The 16110-nt window shown below is 38.2% G+C and overlaps 2 protein-coding genes across 3 annotated transcripts in view; both read left to right on the plus strand.

Moving 5' to 3' along the window:
• LOC109712670 (SWI/SNF complex subunit SWI3D) lies at positions 233-9990 on the plus strand. Its single transcript, XM_020236420.1, has 9 exons — positions 233-301; positions 2285-2678; positions 2843-3375; positions 4387-5118; positions 5487-5635; positions 5748-6289; positions 8223-8422; positions 9303-9645; positions 9737-9990. Exons 1-8 carry the CDS (start codon positions 233-235, stop codon positions 9567-9569), a joined length of 2886 nt encoding a protein of 961 aa, XP_020092009.1. The 3' UTR covers positions 9570-9645; positions 9737-9990.
• Positions 13226-16110, plus strand: part of LOC109710759 (proline-rich receptor-like protein kinase PERK4) — an 11880-nt gene continuing 8995 nt past the window's right edge. The window contains exons 1-3 of one of the 2 annotated variants that reach the window (XM_020233505.1): positions 13226-13342; positions 13421-14182; positions 14919-15494. In XM_020233505.1, coding sequence (XP_020089094.1) covers positions 13576-14182; positions 14919-15494 — 1183 coding nt within the window. In that variant the 5' untranslated portion in view covers positions 13226-13342; positions 13421-13575. The remainder of the gene's footprint in view (positions 13343-13420; positions 14183-14918; positions 15495-16110) is intronic. The other variant, XM_020233513.1, reaches the window with a different exon arrangement.

A 16110-nucleotide genomic window follows, 5' to 3' on the forward strand; every position in this document is an offset into this window, starting at 1 on the left:
ATTTAAATTTACAAAAATGGCACTGGCCCTGCCACGTAAGCGCCACGTCAATGCCATGCGGGCGGGGCTGGGCCAGATAGTTAAGTTAAACACGGTGAATCATTCACCGTGTTTAGATACGGTGAATGGTTCACCGTGTCTGAAGAAAGGGAAGGGAAAGGAAAAATATACGTATTATGAAAAAGATAAGTAGGAAAAACGGTGAACCATTCACCGTGTTTGAACAAGATGAATGGTTCACTGTGTTCAACTAACCGCCCAACCCACCCGCGTGGCGCTGATGTGGCACCTGCGTGGCAAGGTTAAGGCCATTTTTGCAAATTTAAATTTTCTGAGACTATTTTTAAAATAAATTTTTTTTAGGAGGCTAGTTGCAAAAAAAAACCCTTAATATTAATATGTTTTGATTTAGGTTATTTCAGTGAGTCCTATCAAATTTTAAGGCTCTAACTACCATTTAAATAAAAGAAAATATTTCTTATAGATAAATATTGACCAATAGTTAATAGAGATACTGATTTTAATAAAAGCTTTTAATTTAATTGTCTAAAATAACTCAAATCTATAAGAATCTATAAATTGACAGTTTTTTCATGCCTAGGTGTTGTGTTCTATAAATTGACTGTTCTTCCATACCTACGTATCGCATTCTCGCTTCTTCCATACCTACATCTATCTATAAGAATCTATAAATCCATATCTACATATCGCGTTCTCACTTTTTTGGCACCATTCATACTTCCTCTCTCTATCATCTTCCTCCCTCTCTCTATTATCTTTCTACCTCTCTCTTTTTTGTCTCTCATGCAGCGTTTCTATAAGAATTTATAAATCGACAGTTCTTTCATGCTTACGTGTCGCGTTCTCGCTTCCCCTGGCACCATTCATACTCTCTCTCTCTTTATTATCTTCCACCATCTCTCTATAATATCTTCCTCACTCTCTCTATTATCTTCCTCTCTCTCTATTATTTTTCTCCTCTCTCTCTATTGCCTCTCGCGCTACAACCATATCCTATTCTCTCTCTCTCTCTAAGCTATCCACAATAATCATTTTTTCTTGTACCAACAATAATTACCTTCTCCCTACTACTTTATCCCTATCCATAATAATTATTTCTCTACGTACTTTCCTTATTATATCTCTAACCCTATCCACAATAATTATCTCATTTCTTTCTTTACTATATTTAGCTGTCTATAATATATCTTACAAAATTTACCAAACTAAAATAGGGCATTCACACCACATCCAACTCAAAACCGGCACCCCCTCTTCTCCAATGGTTTGTTTTTCTCTTTCTCAACCCCACCCCGCCCTACGGCGTGCTTGCTGCTGTCCTCACCATGTTTCGCTTCTGCTTTTATGATGCCGGCACGTGCTACATCAAAAAAGAGGCTAGAGGTTGCGCAAAACTTTTTACATTTATTTTTTTTCCACCAAACTAAATAAATGTGAATTTTTTTCTTTCAACCAAACAAATGTTGATGAAAATTTTTTTTTCTTACGTTTCAAACTCTATAAAATATATATATTTTTTCCATTAAAATTTTTTCACAAAAACTATTTTTTATGATTTTATGTCCAACCAAACACCCTCTTAGGTGCTTTTTTTTTTAAGAATTAGTTATTTGCTGATAATTATTCCTACTTAATTATTTATCTGAGAGTATCCTATTTATATTAGAATAAGTATTATTATTTATGTTTAAATATCAAAATTTATGTTTTCTTTCGATGTGCACTTTTACTAATCAAAATAAATTGTGACACCCTACTTTTTCAAGAGGTCATCCATCATAGAACTACTCTAGCTCTCTAATTTCTTAGGCCTAGCTACCGCCCAACATACTATAGCCGAGTTAGAAGGTTTAGTTTTATTATATCGCTCCTTCACTAGTTAAAATAAATTGTAACACCCCACTTTTCAAGAGATCATCCATTCTACAACTACTCTAACCCTCTAAATCTTTTGGGCCCAGTGAACGCCCAATATGCTATAACCGAGTTCGAAAGTTTAGTTCTATTATATTTTATATGTAAGACTATTTGATATTCTTGGAATATCACATTCCTCCCTCAAAAGAAAAAATTTAGGGTTCGCTTTCAGAATATGAGATAGTTGAGGGGTCTTCGTACATGTTTACCAAACCAAAACTAAAAAAACAAAAGAGAAGGATCTTTTTGCAAAAATGAGAGAGAGAGAGAGAGAGAGAGGCGAAGGGTGGAGGAGCAAAAAGTGGTGCGTGTGTGAGAGGCCGCATTTGCGATCGCAACGACGGAGAGAGGCGCAGCGCGATGGACGCGAAATCCCGCGACGCTCCGCCGCCTCCGCCGCCCCGCCAAGAGGAAATCCTCCTCCTCCTCCTCCGCCGCCTCCGCCGCCGCCGCCGCCGCCCTCTTCTCCCCCTCCTCCTCCTTCTTTTCCTCCACCCCCTCCAAGCGCGTCGCCAAGGAGCGAAACCCTATCCTCCACCACCACCTCCTCCCCCCGACCCACAACGGTCCCCTCACCCGCGCCCGCCAATCCCCCAACAAGCTCGGCTCCGCAGCCACACCGCATAGGCCACCGCCCCCGGATCTGGCGGCGCCGCCATCGTCGGAGCCGCTCGTGGACGCGGAGTTCGATGCCGTCCGATCTCGCGGCGCCGGTGTTCATGTCGTCCCCACTTTCGCCGGTAAGTGCTCGGATTTTGATTCACGCTTCTTTCTATTTTTGAACTTGTAATTTCTTTAGGCTCTAGGGTTTTCCATTTGTTTTGCTGTTAGTACGAACAAAAGGTTTGGTGCTAAGTCGTTCTCAATTTTACGTGCACTAAAGAAGAGATTCTAACATGCTCAGGATGGTTTTCATGGAGCGCAATCCACCCAATTGAGAAGCAAACCCTAGCTTCATTTTTCAACGGGAAATCCGAGAAACGGACACCTGAGATTTACCTTGAAATAAGGAATTCCATCATGCAAAAGTTTCACGCCGACCCGAATGTTCAGGTGGAACTGAAAGACTTCTCCGAGCTATCCGTAGGTGATGCGGATGCCAAGCAAGAAGCCTTTGAGTTCTTGGATCACTGGGGTTTGATAAATTTCCACCCTTTCCCGCCGTCCGGGACCAACGACAGCAAATCCGACGGTGATAATGGGGATGATAAGATGTCCTCGATAGTTGGTAAGCTTTATCAATTTGACACGGTTCAATCGTATATTAATTCGGCTCATAAGAAAGCAGAGCCCACTATGCCGGCTCCACCACCTAGCTTGATCTCCGAGACAGCCCTAGCTGATGCTTTGGTTATTACGCTCGAGCCTTCGGTTGAGTATCACTGCAATTCCTGCTCAGCTGATTGCTCACGCAAGCGCTACCATTGCCAAACGCAGGTGAGCTCTTTAATGGTTCTTATGTTCACTTTTGAAGAGGAACTTGTTTGCTAGATTAGAATATTGACTCTTTAGAAACTCCAGAATCGAGCTTAGTTTTGTACAAAACTGGTTGGCCCTGTTCTGTTTGAATTTTTTTAAGTGATCGAATGGATTTCTGATATACAGGTTTATAATCAAATAGTGTCCATGAAGTTCTGTATCTTTATGCTGTCAAACTTACTGTGCTACCTAGGGTTATTACTGTTGTCTATATACATCTTATTTTGAGATAACTAATTGTAAGTTTGAAATGATTTAAATGTGCATGCACTTCAGCATATCACTTGGTGATTTAAATCTTCTTCTATGCTTCTATATAACTTGTCGTAGTCATAAATTTTAATTTCATGTTAAAGTAAGTAAAATGTTGAATATAAACTGATTGTACTTAAAAAGAAAAAAGAAAAATATGGATTAATATGCCAGACTTCTTAAAGTGTTATTTCTTCTTTCTGAAAAGATTCAGTATTGTAGAAATCTTAAGACATTGTAACAACATGGTTAAACTTTATTGGATGATCTTTCAAAAACTACAGATTTTATTGTTGTTACGATTGGTATTACACTAATTGGATGGAGATACCTCATTCGGTATTGCTTGGACAGTCTTATTCTTTGATGAAAACAAGTACTGAAGAACGTGGTAGAATAAGTGGTTAACGTATTCTCTGCAAATATCTTCCTATGTCACTTTGCGTACGTATATCTTCCCGCTGTGATCCTGTTTTAAAAAGTTTGAGAGAAGTTTGGAGCTTCTTTTGGGGCCTAGAAGCTCATTTTAGCTTCCCTCTATGGCTGAAGTTTTAGAGTTTTTGTTTGCCAAATGTGTGGTAATGTTTCTCGGGGTAGAGAAGATATTATAAAAGTCGTGTGATATAGGAACTTGGCAGAGAAGGTTCAGTAATAGTTTCTTATGCTGTTTTCTGTTAATTTCTCAGGCAGGTTTTGATTTATGTATCAATTTCTCAGGCAGATTTTGATCTATGTATCGACTGCTTCAACGAAAGGAAGTTCGATCCAGGCATGTCACCAGCTGATTTTATTCTTATGGGACCTGCAGAGGCTCCTGGTGCTAGTGGTGCTAACTGGACTGATCAGGAGACCCTGCTTCTTCTGGAAGCCCTTGAACTATTTGGAGAGAATTGGAGCGAGATCGCTGAGCATGTTGCCACAAAAACCAAAGTCCAGTGTATGCTACACTTTCTGCAAATGCCCATTGAAGACTCCTTTTTGGATGGCGATGATGAAATTAATGAATCTATTCAAGAAAAAGCAGAAACCACTTCTGCTGATAAAGAGTTGGCTTCTACAACTGTTCCTGAGAAAATGGAAGTTGAAAACCAAGTAGAAGAAAAAGAAAAAGAAGAAGAAGAAAAAAAAGAAAAAGACAGCGAAGATGAAAAAGAATCTTCAGATGTGAAAATGTCTGAAAAGATAGAAGGCGAAAATACTGGAGGAAAAGAATCGGATGCTATTAATCTTCCTGACAATAAGGATGTCGAAAACTCAGGAAAAGCAGATTTGCCTATCAAATCCGACACAGATGATACAGAGAAGAAAAATACGGATAATATTTCTAGTGAAAGTGCTTCTGACAGTGCTGTTGATGCATTAAAGTTAGCATTTCAGGCTGTTGGTTTCTTTTCTGAAAACGGAGAGTTGGGTTCATTTGCAGAAGCAGGAAACCCCGTGATGGCCTTGGTAAGTAAAGTCAGTTTGACGAAGACCCTATTTGTATTTGGTCTCGCTGGAGTTCTACAAGTGCTGTTTGAGTAGAGCTATATGGAAATGCACTAAACTGTTCAATTCATCAAAATTTCTTTGATAGCTTCCCTTTGTAGCACAAGTGGAAGCTTCAAACTGGATTCTTGGTCTTGGGGTTCAGAAGGTCTTCTTCAGCTTTCCGACATAGCAATAGCTCCAAACTTTTTGTATGGTGCGACACTTGGCTGTTGCTTGTTAGAGTAGAGAAGCTATTCCAAACTCGAGCCAAATGGGCTTGAGATGCAGCTACCTTCGAAGTGGTTTTGCATTGATTGTAAACTTGCTTAGTTTTCTTTGCTTTGCAGGCAGCTTTTTTAGTAGCTCTAGTGGAACATGATAATGCCATTACTTCATGTCGTAGTTCACTAAAAGCCATTTCAGAGGAATCTCCTGCTATCCAACTAGCTACAAGACATTGCTTTATTCTTGAAGATCCACCTGGTGATATGAAGAGGTTTATAGTCTTTCTGCTTATAATTGCTGTCTCACTTGATAACACCGTTGCAGTTTGTGCTGTTCTTTTTTCGTAAAAAAATTTCTTCTTATTAATTCAATTAAATTTACAGCAAAATTGCAAGCAAGGGTGCTGAGTGTCAAAAAGATGAAGATCAAACACTAAGTTTGAATGGCACTGATAAATTGAAGGACAGCAAAGAACAGAGTGAGGAGAATGCTCTTTCTCTTGAGAAGAAAATGGATCCATCTGCGTTAACAAAGGGTGAACTGAAGCTGCCAGATGAGAAGGTATTGGGTAATGAAGGCCCTTTGTCGGAGGCAGCAGTGAACAACATTAGAAGTTCTGGTGATCAGAAGGATGCTACTGATGCCAATTTACCAGCAGTTCCTCCAACAAATAATACAAAAGAATCGGTTGTTTTAGATTCACGAGAAGCTGCTGAAAGTGTGGAGAAGAAGATGAATGACTTGAAGTCGGTAGGAGAGGAGAAACCACTTAATGTAAAGGTGGGCGATTTAGATTCACAGGACAAGGGCGAGATAGATACATTAAAGAGTAAAGATACTGGAGCTGCGCCGGCTGCCAATGGGGAACAAGAGTCCAAGCAAACAAGTGAACCAGGTTCTACATTACAAAAGAGGGAGGAGGCTGGTAAGTGTCTTCAGCTTCCTATCTCCAGCTTTGTATGGCCAATTAATGGAATTTCTATTATAGATTTCTGTTTTCTCAGGCAATCATGTTGCAGTTCTATATTTGAAGTTACATAAGTGAGTTATTTTTTATTGATTGGCAAACAAGTGCTTAGTAATAACCTTGAAGTTACGTATAGCAAAATTTATACATGCGTTTTTCATTTATGTATTCATGATTATGTCTCATAGTTCAGATAACAAAGGCATATAGTATTGTATCATGTTTTTATAAACTTTAATCCAATACTTGCTGACTTGTTTTGTAAATCATTTTCTACACTGTTAACCATGTGAGAACTACGAATGAACTGTTCGAAACTTTCAACCTAGTTTATGCTTAGGATTGGCTCATGCATCTTTCGTGAGATGTGCTTGGTTCCTTTTCATGACGTTGGCTTAAGGGATTCATTTATAAGATGTTAAGGTGAAAGCTCTGGCATGAAGGCTGTTAGGATCTTTCGATCTCCTCATGGAGGTCTCTTCTTTTCAAAGGGAAGGAGTGCCTTCTATCCCTTCTTCAAGGGGGAGGGTTTCTAAAGAAAAATAGTAGAACCATACTAGTGGCTGTTCCTTATGGCTTAATATTCTCCCAGCTCAATACAAAAGAGAGAAAGAATGTGCCTGTTTGTTGATCACACTGCATGACGAGTTCCTATCCTAATACAACTCCGCATGGAACCACGTGGCATAATAAAATTTATAAAAGCTATGGATCAGTTAAGCAGAACTCTTGGGTTTGAAAAATTTACGATCAGGCAGCTGATCTTGTCAACTTCCCTGTAGTCAGGCCGGTTTAAAGTGAGGTGGTTTGTGCCAAACCCCGTGTCTTGAAGCTCGCCTTGTCTCAAAGGTGTCTTCTGATGGTATTCCTTGTTAAGATTCCATGATGATTTCGTCCTCAATTAATTGTATAAATTAGAGGACTGGCAGTCGCTTTAGAGTGATGTTATCGTAGAGGTAATGCAATTCTAATATGGGTTTGAGATTTATGTGTTTTTGATTACCATTGGTCTCTTAAAATGAATCTGCTGTAGTGGAAGTGGTAATTTCTCAATCAAAGCGAATCCTTAAACTTGATCTGATTCAGCATCTCTTATTCTTTTGATTCAGAATCATCTTTTGTTTTGAACTCTGCTTTTTCACTACTACTTTGCATTATCATTTCTGGTTGTGATGTGGGGTTGACAAGTTTGTATAGTAAAAGGCTTGCGGTGGTCTCTTTGGGATTGCATGATAAAGTAGAGAAAAATACTAATTGTGTTGAATATGCACGATCCGGACCTAAGTATTTACCCATCAAAATTTGGAACAGTCCAATTGAGCAGATGCTTCTAGTGGTTGACTTGTCTGCCTATTTCTCGATTGATTGAAAATTTTCCTGCTTTTCACTTGTATACCTTCGTAAAACTAAATTTTCTATATATAATATGAAAAGTGCAAGTTCCTAGAAAAACACCTTTAACTTTGGTTGGGCAGTCATCCATCCAGTTCACGAGATGACGTTGGTCTTGAATTGGAGAATGAAAATTCGAAAAAAGCAATATTTCTGTCAGTTCAAAGGGATATATGTAAGAAACTAAGTTTTTGATGGTACACAAGTAAGAAACTAAGTTTCTGAAGGGCATATATGAATATTCAGATCTCGCAACTGTATATATGTACTTTTATATCTGTATATATGTAAATAGTTCTTTCCTTTATGTGGATATTGTTTTAGCTTTACTGAATTTATTATCAGTTATAATGTTTGTGGCATGCAACTCTTAGGATTCTGCTTCTTTTGCTGAAAACAGCTGGACCATTCATGTTACTGAGGAGTCGCCCATATTTGCTTTTTTTTTTTTTTTTTTTTTTTTTTTTTTTTTTCTTTCTTGGTTTCCTTTATCTTGCAGGTGAGGGAGATAAAAAAGAAGTCGCATCCACTGATGACAAGAGTGCCAACTTGGATTCAAGCCATGGTAATTATGCTCTAATTAGGTTAAAACGTGCTGCAGCTACTGCTCTTTCGGCGGCTGCAGTGAATTCTAAGCTTCTTGCAAAGCAGGAGGAGGAACAGATCCAGCAACTTGTCTTATCAATTATAGAAAAACAGGTATTTTAGCAATACGTTGAATCGATGATGAATCACTCTAATTCAAGGATATCATGGGATTTTAAACAACTGAGATAAATGGGAGTCAGATTTATCTTACGATAAAACTTCTCTGTTTAGGGAGAGGAGTTGGGGTAAATTGCACCATAGCTCCTTTTACAATCATTTCAGTTTGGTCCTCAGCCTTTTATAAAAAGCAATTGGGTCCTTGAACTTCTTAATTTTTTGCAATTGTACCATTTTGGCTGAATTCCTCCATCAAAATGGATAGAAATATACATGTAATTGTCATCTTAACATAAGCGATTTTTGAATTTCTCATATCGCGATTATGTGGGCATTTCCATCCAGTCTATGGAATTTGATGAACAGGGTAAGGGTGCAACGGAATTTATCTGATTGCAGCATATGAAAGGTTGAGGACCAAACCGGTACCTCCTAAAAAGGTTGCAGCACAATCCCCCTCGACCGTAGGCCATTTTGAAATCGACCTCTCAACCTTATTTCTTTTTTTCCATTTACACCTTTTCAACTGTTGCTTATTTGGATCTGTGTTTGATCTGTTGATTCGATTATTTGTTAAATTCAACAGTTGTCAACTGTTAACTATTAATAGAACAAATCAGCTACAATTTCGTTGCTAAAAGACAGGCAAATTTGTTACATTTAGGGCAATTGGTGTTAATTTAACCCTATACTCAATTCAATTACTGGAAATAACTCAAATTAAAGAGACAGTGCCAATCGAAAAGTAGAAAAAAAGTTGAGAACTTCCCTTCAGATATAACCTAGGGATCTCCTTACATTTTATCTTCTTTTTTTTTTGTGGCAATTAGCTAAAGGCATACTACTACTGTTAATGGCTGTGTTATATGTGCAGTTTCATAAATTGGAGTCTAAATTGGCACTCTTTGCGGATCTTGAAAACATAATCCTGAGAATAAGGGAACAAACAGAAAGAACTAAACAAAGACTTCTTCACGAACGCTCGCAAATAATTGCTGCTCGACTGGGTCTGCCTGCGCCATCTTTTAGACCTAACCCAACTTCTGTACCGCCGGGCAGATATCCAGCAGGCTATGGGATGCCAAGCACAAATTCATTAAACGTGGTCGCTCAAAAACCGCCTGCTATGAGAAGGCCATGAAGTATGTCTTTTTTCTAAGTACATTGAAGCTCAGCACTTTGTAAAGTATTGCTGATGATATCATATTGCTCACATAGTAAGTAGTTCTTAATCGCTGATTTGGTTGATAACATATACGGATAGCTAACTCTTGCTTTTTACTTGACTAACGCGTTAAAAATTTTCAGGAGTCAGCATCATCATTCTTAAGTGAAGGTTTTGTGCTGATATGCACTGTGCTGCCTATGAACTAAAATGTTCTTATTGTTAGTTTGAAGGATTCTTGTTTTTGCCCCTTGTACATGACTCAGAAGCAAATTCACCGAGCTAGAATGTTGTTTTACAGTGGGTAAGCCATTTCACCATGTAAGCATTGGTCCTTTTTAATGAAAATCCATTTAGGCTCCATGAGCTCTATTTTAGTAAGAATTGATTGCATAAACTCAATTTATAGGTCCCATGATATCTCTACTTTTTTTCAATTCTTTAATGTCTTAGTTGTTGCTGTTATACTGACAGTTTTTCTATACTCAACTTCAGCTGCAAGCTCCAAAAGATGCTTGCCTACTTCTATTTTTATTTATTTTACTTTTGAGAGGGGAACCTTTTTTTTTTTTGGTTGGGGCCGCATTTGTGGTGGGGGGGGGGGTGGTCATAATTATATATATTCAATCCAATCATCTATTTACAGTTTTATATTTACATATATACCTTTTTATGTGCTTACAAAAATATCTTTAGTGGGGAGTCCAATTTATGGACGGAAGTTGGATTAAATGAGCTTTTCTAACAAGGGTTGTTCTGAGGTGCAAGGGTGTCTCAGAAACTATGTTTTTTGGTGGGCATCTTTGTAAACCCAGATCTAACAGGGTATGCATGTAAATGGATAATTTTTCTGGGGCATATATAGAAATATCACCTTTTCTTCTCTAGTTCAGTTGAGCATTTGACTCCGTAGTGAAGTGAATCAGTGATTGCGAGGATTATTTTCTTCTTTAGCAATATCTTGTTTACTGTTTTAGTGTTTGCCTTCTCTTATGAGAAACAGAGAAGGCCAATCTTTCCTTGTTTAAGAGGATTTAGAATGCTTTAGTAGATAATTTTTAGCAGGTTGGCTTTTGCCAATTTGTTAAATCTATCTTCAAACTTGAGGCTCTTCAGTTGGAATGTTGTTGGAGTTTGAGTAGTGTAGATATCGTAGTTGTCAATATTTGAACGTTGATACTTTAAAGTTTAAACTATGCAAGATGCAGGCCTAGTCAGTTGAAAATCTTCTTTATTGTGTTTGTATTGTTTTTGTTTTTCTCCCCCCTACAGTTATGGCTGGCAAACTCTGGTTCTTGATCATAGCTGATCTTAAATTTGTTTGTAATGTGTCTATTCATCAGTTGATAAGATTCTCTTTGCAATCATTCAGAAAGGATTTTTCAACTGTTTTTCATTAGGTTGTTCAGAAAATAAACATGAACGTGACAAAGAAAGATGCCTAATCTAATAATCTTTCCTGTGCGACACCCATTTTTGTTATTTTAAATATGGTATCCTTTGAAATTCTTTTTGTTTGTTTATTTTCATTTTCCCTTTACCGTCTTGTTTTAAGTACGGATAGTGAAAGATCTATTGTATGAAGATCCTTTGAGTATATCTGTTGACATGTTTTTTGTGGTAGTAGTGTTTGGGAAAAGACCTCGATTAGTAATAAACTTTGCTTTGGTCTTCATGATATTCAGCTGCAATTGCTTTCAATGGTAACGCAACTCAGATCATCAACATCAGATCATCAACATCCTTTTATTATTAATGGTACTGCTAGCCATGTTCTTTCTCCATGGACTGTAGTTTTCATTTTGGATTTGTTGTAATGGTGGTGAAAAGACAGTTTTGAGCTCCGGCTCGGCTCTACTTGGTTTTCTGAGCGGAATTGCACTAACTTTTAACTGTCTAATATGCATATCATTTTAGTTCCTTAGGTCTCTAATATTCTCTTATAAGAAATGTCTTTGTATTTATATTCTTCACAGTAGCATAATGTGGTAATGATGTTTGCTGGAATGCTCTGTTTCCACTTAAGATCTGATCATAAGGGTTTTACGAAAAATGAAATATGGAGATTGTTGGAAGATTTGTTATGTTTTGTTTGCTTTTGAGTTTTTGGTTTTAGTTTGATTTTGGGTATGCCAGGGAATGATGGTATATGAAAAGGACTGAAATTTTCTGCTATTTTATTTATTTATTTACTGATTCAATTGTCTGTTTATTCACTGTTCGCTGAAGATTTGTAGTTACATTTGCTTGAGAAGTGACTACTTTCAGCTTGAGAAGCTTTTGGTTTTAAATTGATTTCGGGATTCAAATTTTAAATTTAAATTTTTATATTGGATTAGAATTTTAAGTTTAAATACGAATTTGGAATTTAAATATACATTCTGTACTTAATTTTAAATTTTAATTTTGATTTCGATTGTACTTTTAATTTTAAATTCAGTTTATATTTAAAATCATTTTCTAAATTTAAATTTAGACTTTAATTTGTTATTACAATAATTAATGGGACCACTATATTAAATTTATATTTTTTAATACACTTTTTACTGGTTTATAATAATTTAATAAAATTCTTACCAAAATAGCTTTGTATAATAAATAGCAGTTTTGACAAAAATAGCTAAATGTTATGCATTGTTTTTTTTTTTTTTTTTTTTTTTNGGAAAATGAGTCCTACCTCTACTTTTAGATGTAAAATTGAAGTTAACATTTTTTGAAAGCTACCGACCGTCTCTAGAGTAAGTGGCAAAGGGTTTGGTGGTTGGTATCCGAGATCCAAGTTCGAATCCTAGTTGATTCACATTTTCAGCTAATTTTATTTCTAAGTGAAATAAACAAAGCGGGTAGCGTGCTATCTATCTCTCAAAAAAAAAAAAAAATTTTTTTTTTGAATTTTTTTTTTTTTTTTTCTTTTCCTCTCCTCTTATTATGAGCTTGTGAAACCTTTTAGACAATGTTGGGGGCGTTTACTTTCGCACGCATAAAAAGAATGCTATATTCATTCTATTGGTGTGGCCCAAGCTTTCGCATTAAAACTGACCTAAAAGCAGAAAAAAAAAGAAAAGAAAAAGAAAAAGCAAAAGAAAAAGAAAAATAAGTGAGCAAGCATTTATATGTGAGACTTGCATTGAAACCATTTTGCCAAATGGATCGTTTCGAATGTACTTTTCTTTTCCCCCGTTATGTGATTGCTTAATCACTGTAGATTAAAACTCAACAATGGTTGAAGGGGGAAAAGAAATGTGTTTGAGCAACTTGTAATTAATAACTTCTATAAAGAGCACCTCGGGGTGTTCGGTTCCCCAAAATTGCATAGAAATGAAAAATAAAAATAAAAATAAATATTTTTAGATTTTTTTTTTTTAAAAAAAAATCTAACTGAGCTAGAGAATTTTATTTGTTAGAATGAGGCGCAATTCAAAAACCTAATTTTATTTATTTATTCATTATTATTATTATTATTATTATTATTGGGAAGAGTTGTTGCCACAAATAAAACAAAAAGCAGTCAACGGTATGGGATGGTTCCGCGCGAGGGCCCCAACGCCCCCCCTCCATGAATAGCCAAACTATCACCAAATCTAGAGAGAGAAAAAAAACACCCTAACTATAGAGATTAGAGAAGAAACAACATCTAGAGAGAGAAACAGTTAGAGAGAGAGAAGAGAGAGACCAGCGAGAGAGAGAGAGGGGTAGGAGAGGAGGTGGTGGTCCCCTCCTCTCTTCAACCCCGTCCCAAATTAAAAAAAGTACAATCTTTTTTTCTCTAATATCTATTTTGTGTTTCCTTTTTCCTCTCTTGTCATTTCCTTATGATAATTTTTCAGGTAGTGATTATTTCTCTACGAGAGAAGCAGAAGTTGGCGTAGTCGGGGGCGGCGCCGCATCAAAGAGGGTGGAGTTCTCTCTTTCGCCGGAGAAACTCCATCCTCCCGAACGCATATAACTAAACCATACATAAAAGTACATTCAGATACAAATCATGGCGTCCTCTCCGGATGCCGCTCCGGCCCCCAACTCCTCCTCCTCCTCCTCGTCCTCTCCACCACCACCACCACCACCACCATCCAACTCCTCCTCGCCCCCTCCCTCTCCACCCCCACCCTCTCCTTCGCCCTCGCCTCCGCCGCCGCCCCCGCCCTCCTCCTCCTCCCCACCTCCGGCATCGACGCCGCCTCCGTCGACCCCCTCAACTCCGCCCAATTCATCGAACAAGCCATCGCCGCCGCCGAAAGCTACGCCGTCGCAAACGCCTCCCTCTCCTAGTAGTTTCAAAGAACTGCCATTGCCATTGCCATCATCGCCGCCGCCGCCGCCGCCGCCGCCAGCGCCAGCGGCTTCCAGAGCTGCTGCGTCGAAGAAGGCTGCGCCTTCGCATGCGTCGCCGGACGACAGCGGCAGCGGCAGCGGTGGCGGCGGGGGGTCGGAGTTGAATCTGCCGATGATCATCGGGGTGGCGGCCGGGGTCGGGGTGTTCTTCATCCTGATGATGGTGGTCGCGCTCGTGTGCTGCGCCAGGACGAAGAAGAAGAAGAATGCACTGCCGCCGCATAACCACCTGCACTACTACGATAACTCGCAACGCAAAGGTATTGTTAAATATAAAATTATATAAATACTGTTGTCTAAAGGCTTAAACTTTTAGAGTACAATGATTATTTCACATGTATTTTATATATATATATATATATATATATATATTCTCTTATCATATGTAGCTAGGGTGCCTTCTTTTTAAGTTTTTTTTTTCGTAAAAATGCAAGAAAAAAAAAATTATAAGAGTTGAGCTCAAAATGCGCTTAGTTTTTAGCCGTCTGATTGTCTCGTAATTCGTATAATACTAATAAAAAAAATTTAATAAAATATATTATTATTAGTGCTCTACGAATCTTAAGGCTAAAAATTCACAAATACAAATAGTCATTTGTTTCGAAAAAAAACACAGAAGCTCAACTCAAATTATAATATACCTTCTTCTAGTTTAGCGTATTTTTTTATTTGCCATCGCATTTAACTAATATGTATTTTAATATACTTTAATTTGCCATTACGTACGTGATTAATTATTAGAAAATTTTATTTTAGTTTTACTATAACGGCCTACCGTTTAATAGGATACTATTTTATGATTTTTTAAAATTTACTTTGCTATCTTATTTGACAATAATTTTTTTTTTGATAAAACAAAAATAAAACTATATTTTAATTAAGTACAAACATGATAAAATAAAAATGCGCCAAACTAAAAAAAATTGAATTGTAAACCTAGCATTCCTCTTTGAGAATTATGATGTCAACGCACGAAACGGTTGTATATATTTACAGGGAACGACTACTACCACGCCTCATCTCTCCCTAAATGGCAGCACAACGGATCCCAAACCTTCGACCCCACCGGCGGCGGCGGCGCCGCCGTCCCGCTGCCGCCCCCGCCCGGCGGCGTCGGTTGGAGCCCTCACGGGCTCTCCCCGCCGCCTGGCGCAGCACATCACTTCCACATCAGCGACACAGGCTCAGGGCCATACAACGACAACTCCGGCCCCCACGGCGCCCCGCTCCCGCCGCCGTCCCCGTCCGTCGCGCTCGGCTTCGTGAAGAGCACGTTCTCGTACGAGGAGCTGGCGGCGGCCACCGACGGCTTCTCGGCGGCGAATTTGCTCGGGCAGGGCGGGTTCGGGTACGTGCACAAGGGGGTGCTGCCGAACGGGAAGGAGGTGGCGGTGAAGCAGCTGAAGTCGGGCAGCGGGCAGGGCGACAGGGAGTTCCAGGCAGAAGTAGAAATTATTAGTAGAGTGCACCACCGGCACCTCGTCTCGCTCGTCGGCTACTGCATTTCGCAGACGCAGAGGATGCTCGTCTACGAGTTCGTGCCCAACAAGACGCTCGAGCACCACCTCTACGGTAAAATTAATTAACCCTTCAACAACAATTTTCTCGTTACTAACTTTTGTAGCATAGTGGTTAAAAATTTTACTTACTATTTTAGAAGGTGCAAAAAAAAATAAAAATAAAAGCGCTTTTAATTTTTCATCCTTTATTGTTATAATAAAACTAGTGTAGTTAATTATCCGAGCGATACGACGGGCAAATATTATTAAAGTCACCGTTGATATTGATGATAGTATGAAGTTATATATATATATATATTTTGAAAAAATGCGACAGGAAGATGAAGGAAAAAAGAAAAAGAGGCATAAGAAGAAAAAATGACAGATCTCGGATATATATATATATATATATAAAATTCTATATGAGTCCGGCTACTATACTATTGATAGTATCAAGTCCTTGATACTATTAAGTTTTCTGCCGTTAGATCTACCCTTTGATCATTTTCACCCGTTAGATTATACTATTAAACCAACCACCCACTCAACCCTAGGGGACCACTATCAATTTAACCGGGAACTACTATCATCCTAACCGCACATCTTTTCATCCAACGGCCGAAAACTCAATAATATCAAGGGCTTGGTACTATTGATAGTATAGTAGCATATATATATATATATATATA

Source organism: Ananas comosus, linkage group 1, assembly GCF_001540865.1.
Source record: "Ananas comosus cultivar F153 linkage group 1, ASM154086v1, whole genome shotgun sequence".
NCBI classification, from domain to species: domain Eukaryota; kingdom Viridiplantae; phylum Streptophyta; class Magnoliopsida; order Poales; family Bromeliaceae; genus Ananas; species Ananas comosus.

Excerpts from the sequence above, each read along its gene's own strand:
- LOC109712670 (XM_020236420.1), top strand. The coding sequence starts at position 233 with ATGGTTCACTGTGTTCAACTAACCGCCCAACCCACCCGCGTGGCGCTG. Across the intron at positions 2,679-2,842 it reads TGTCGTCCCCACTTTCGCCG|GATGGTTTTCATGGAGCGCA; the intron begins GTAAGTGCTCGG and ends TAACATGCTCAG. Across the intron at positions 5,636-5,747 it reads CCACCTGGTGATATGAAGAG|CAAAATTGCAAGCAAGGGTG; the intron begins GTTTATAGTCTT and ends TTAAATTTACAG.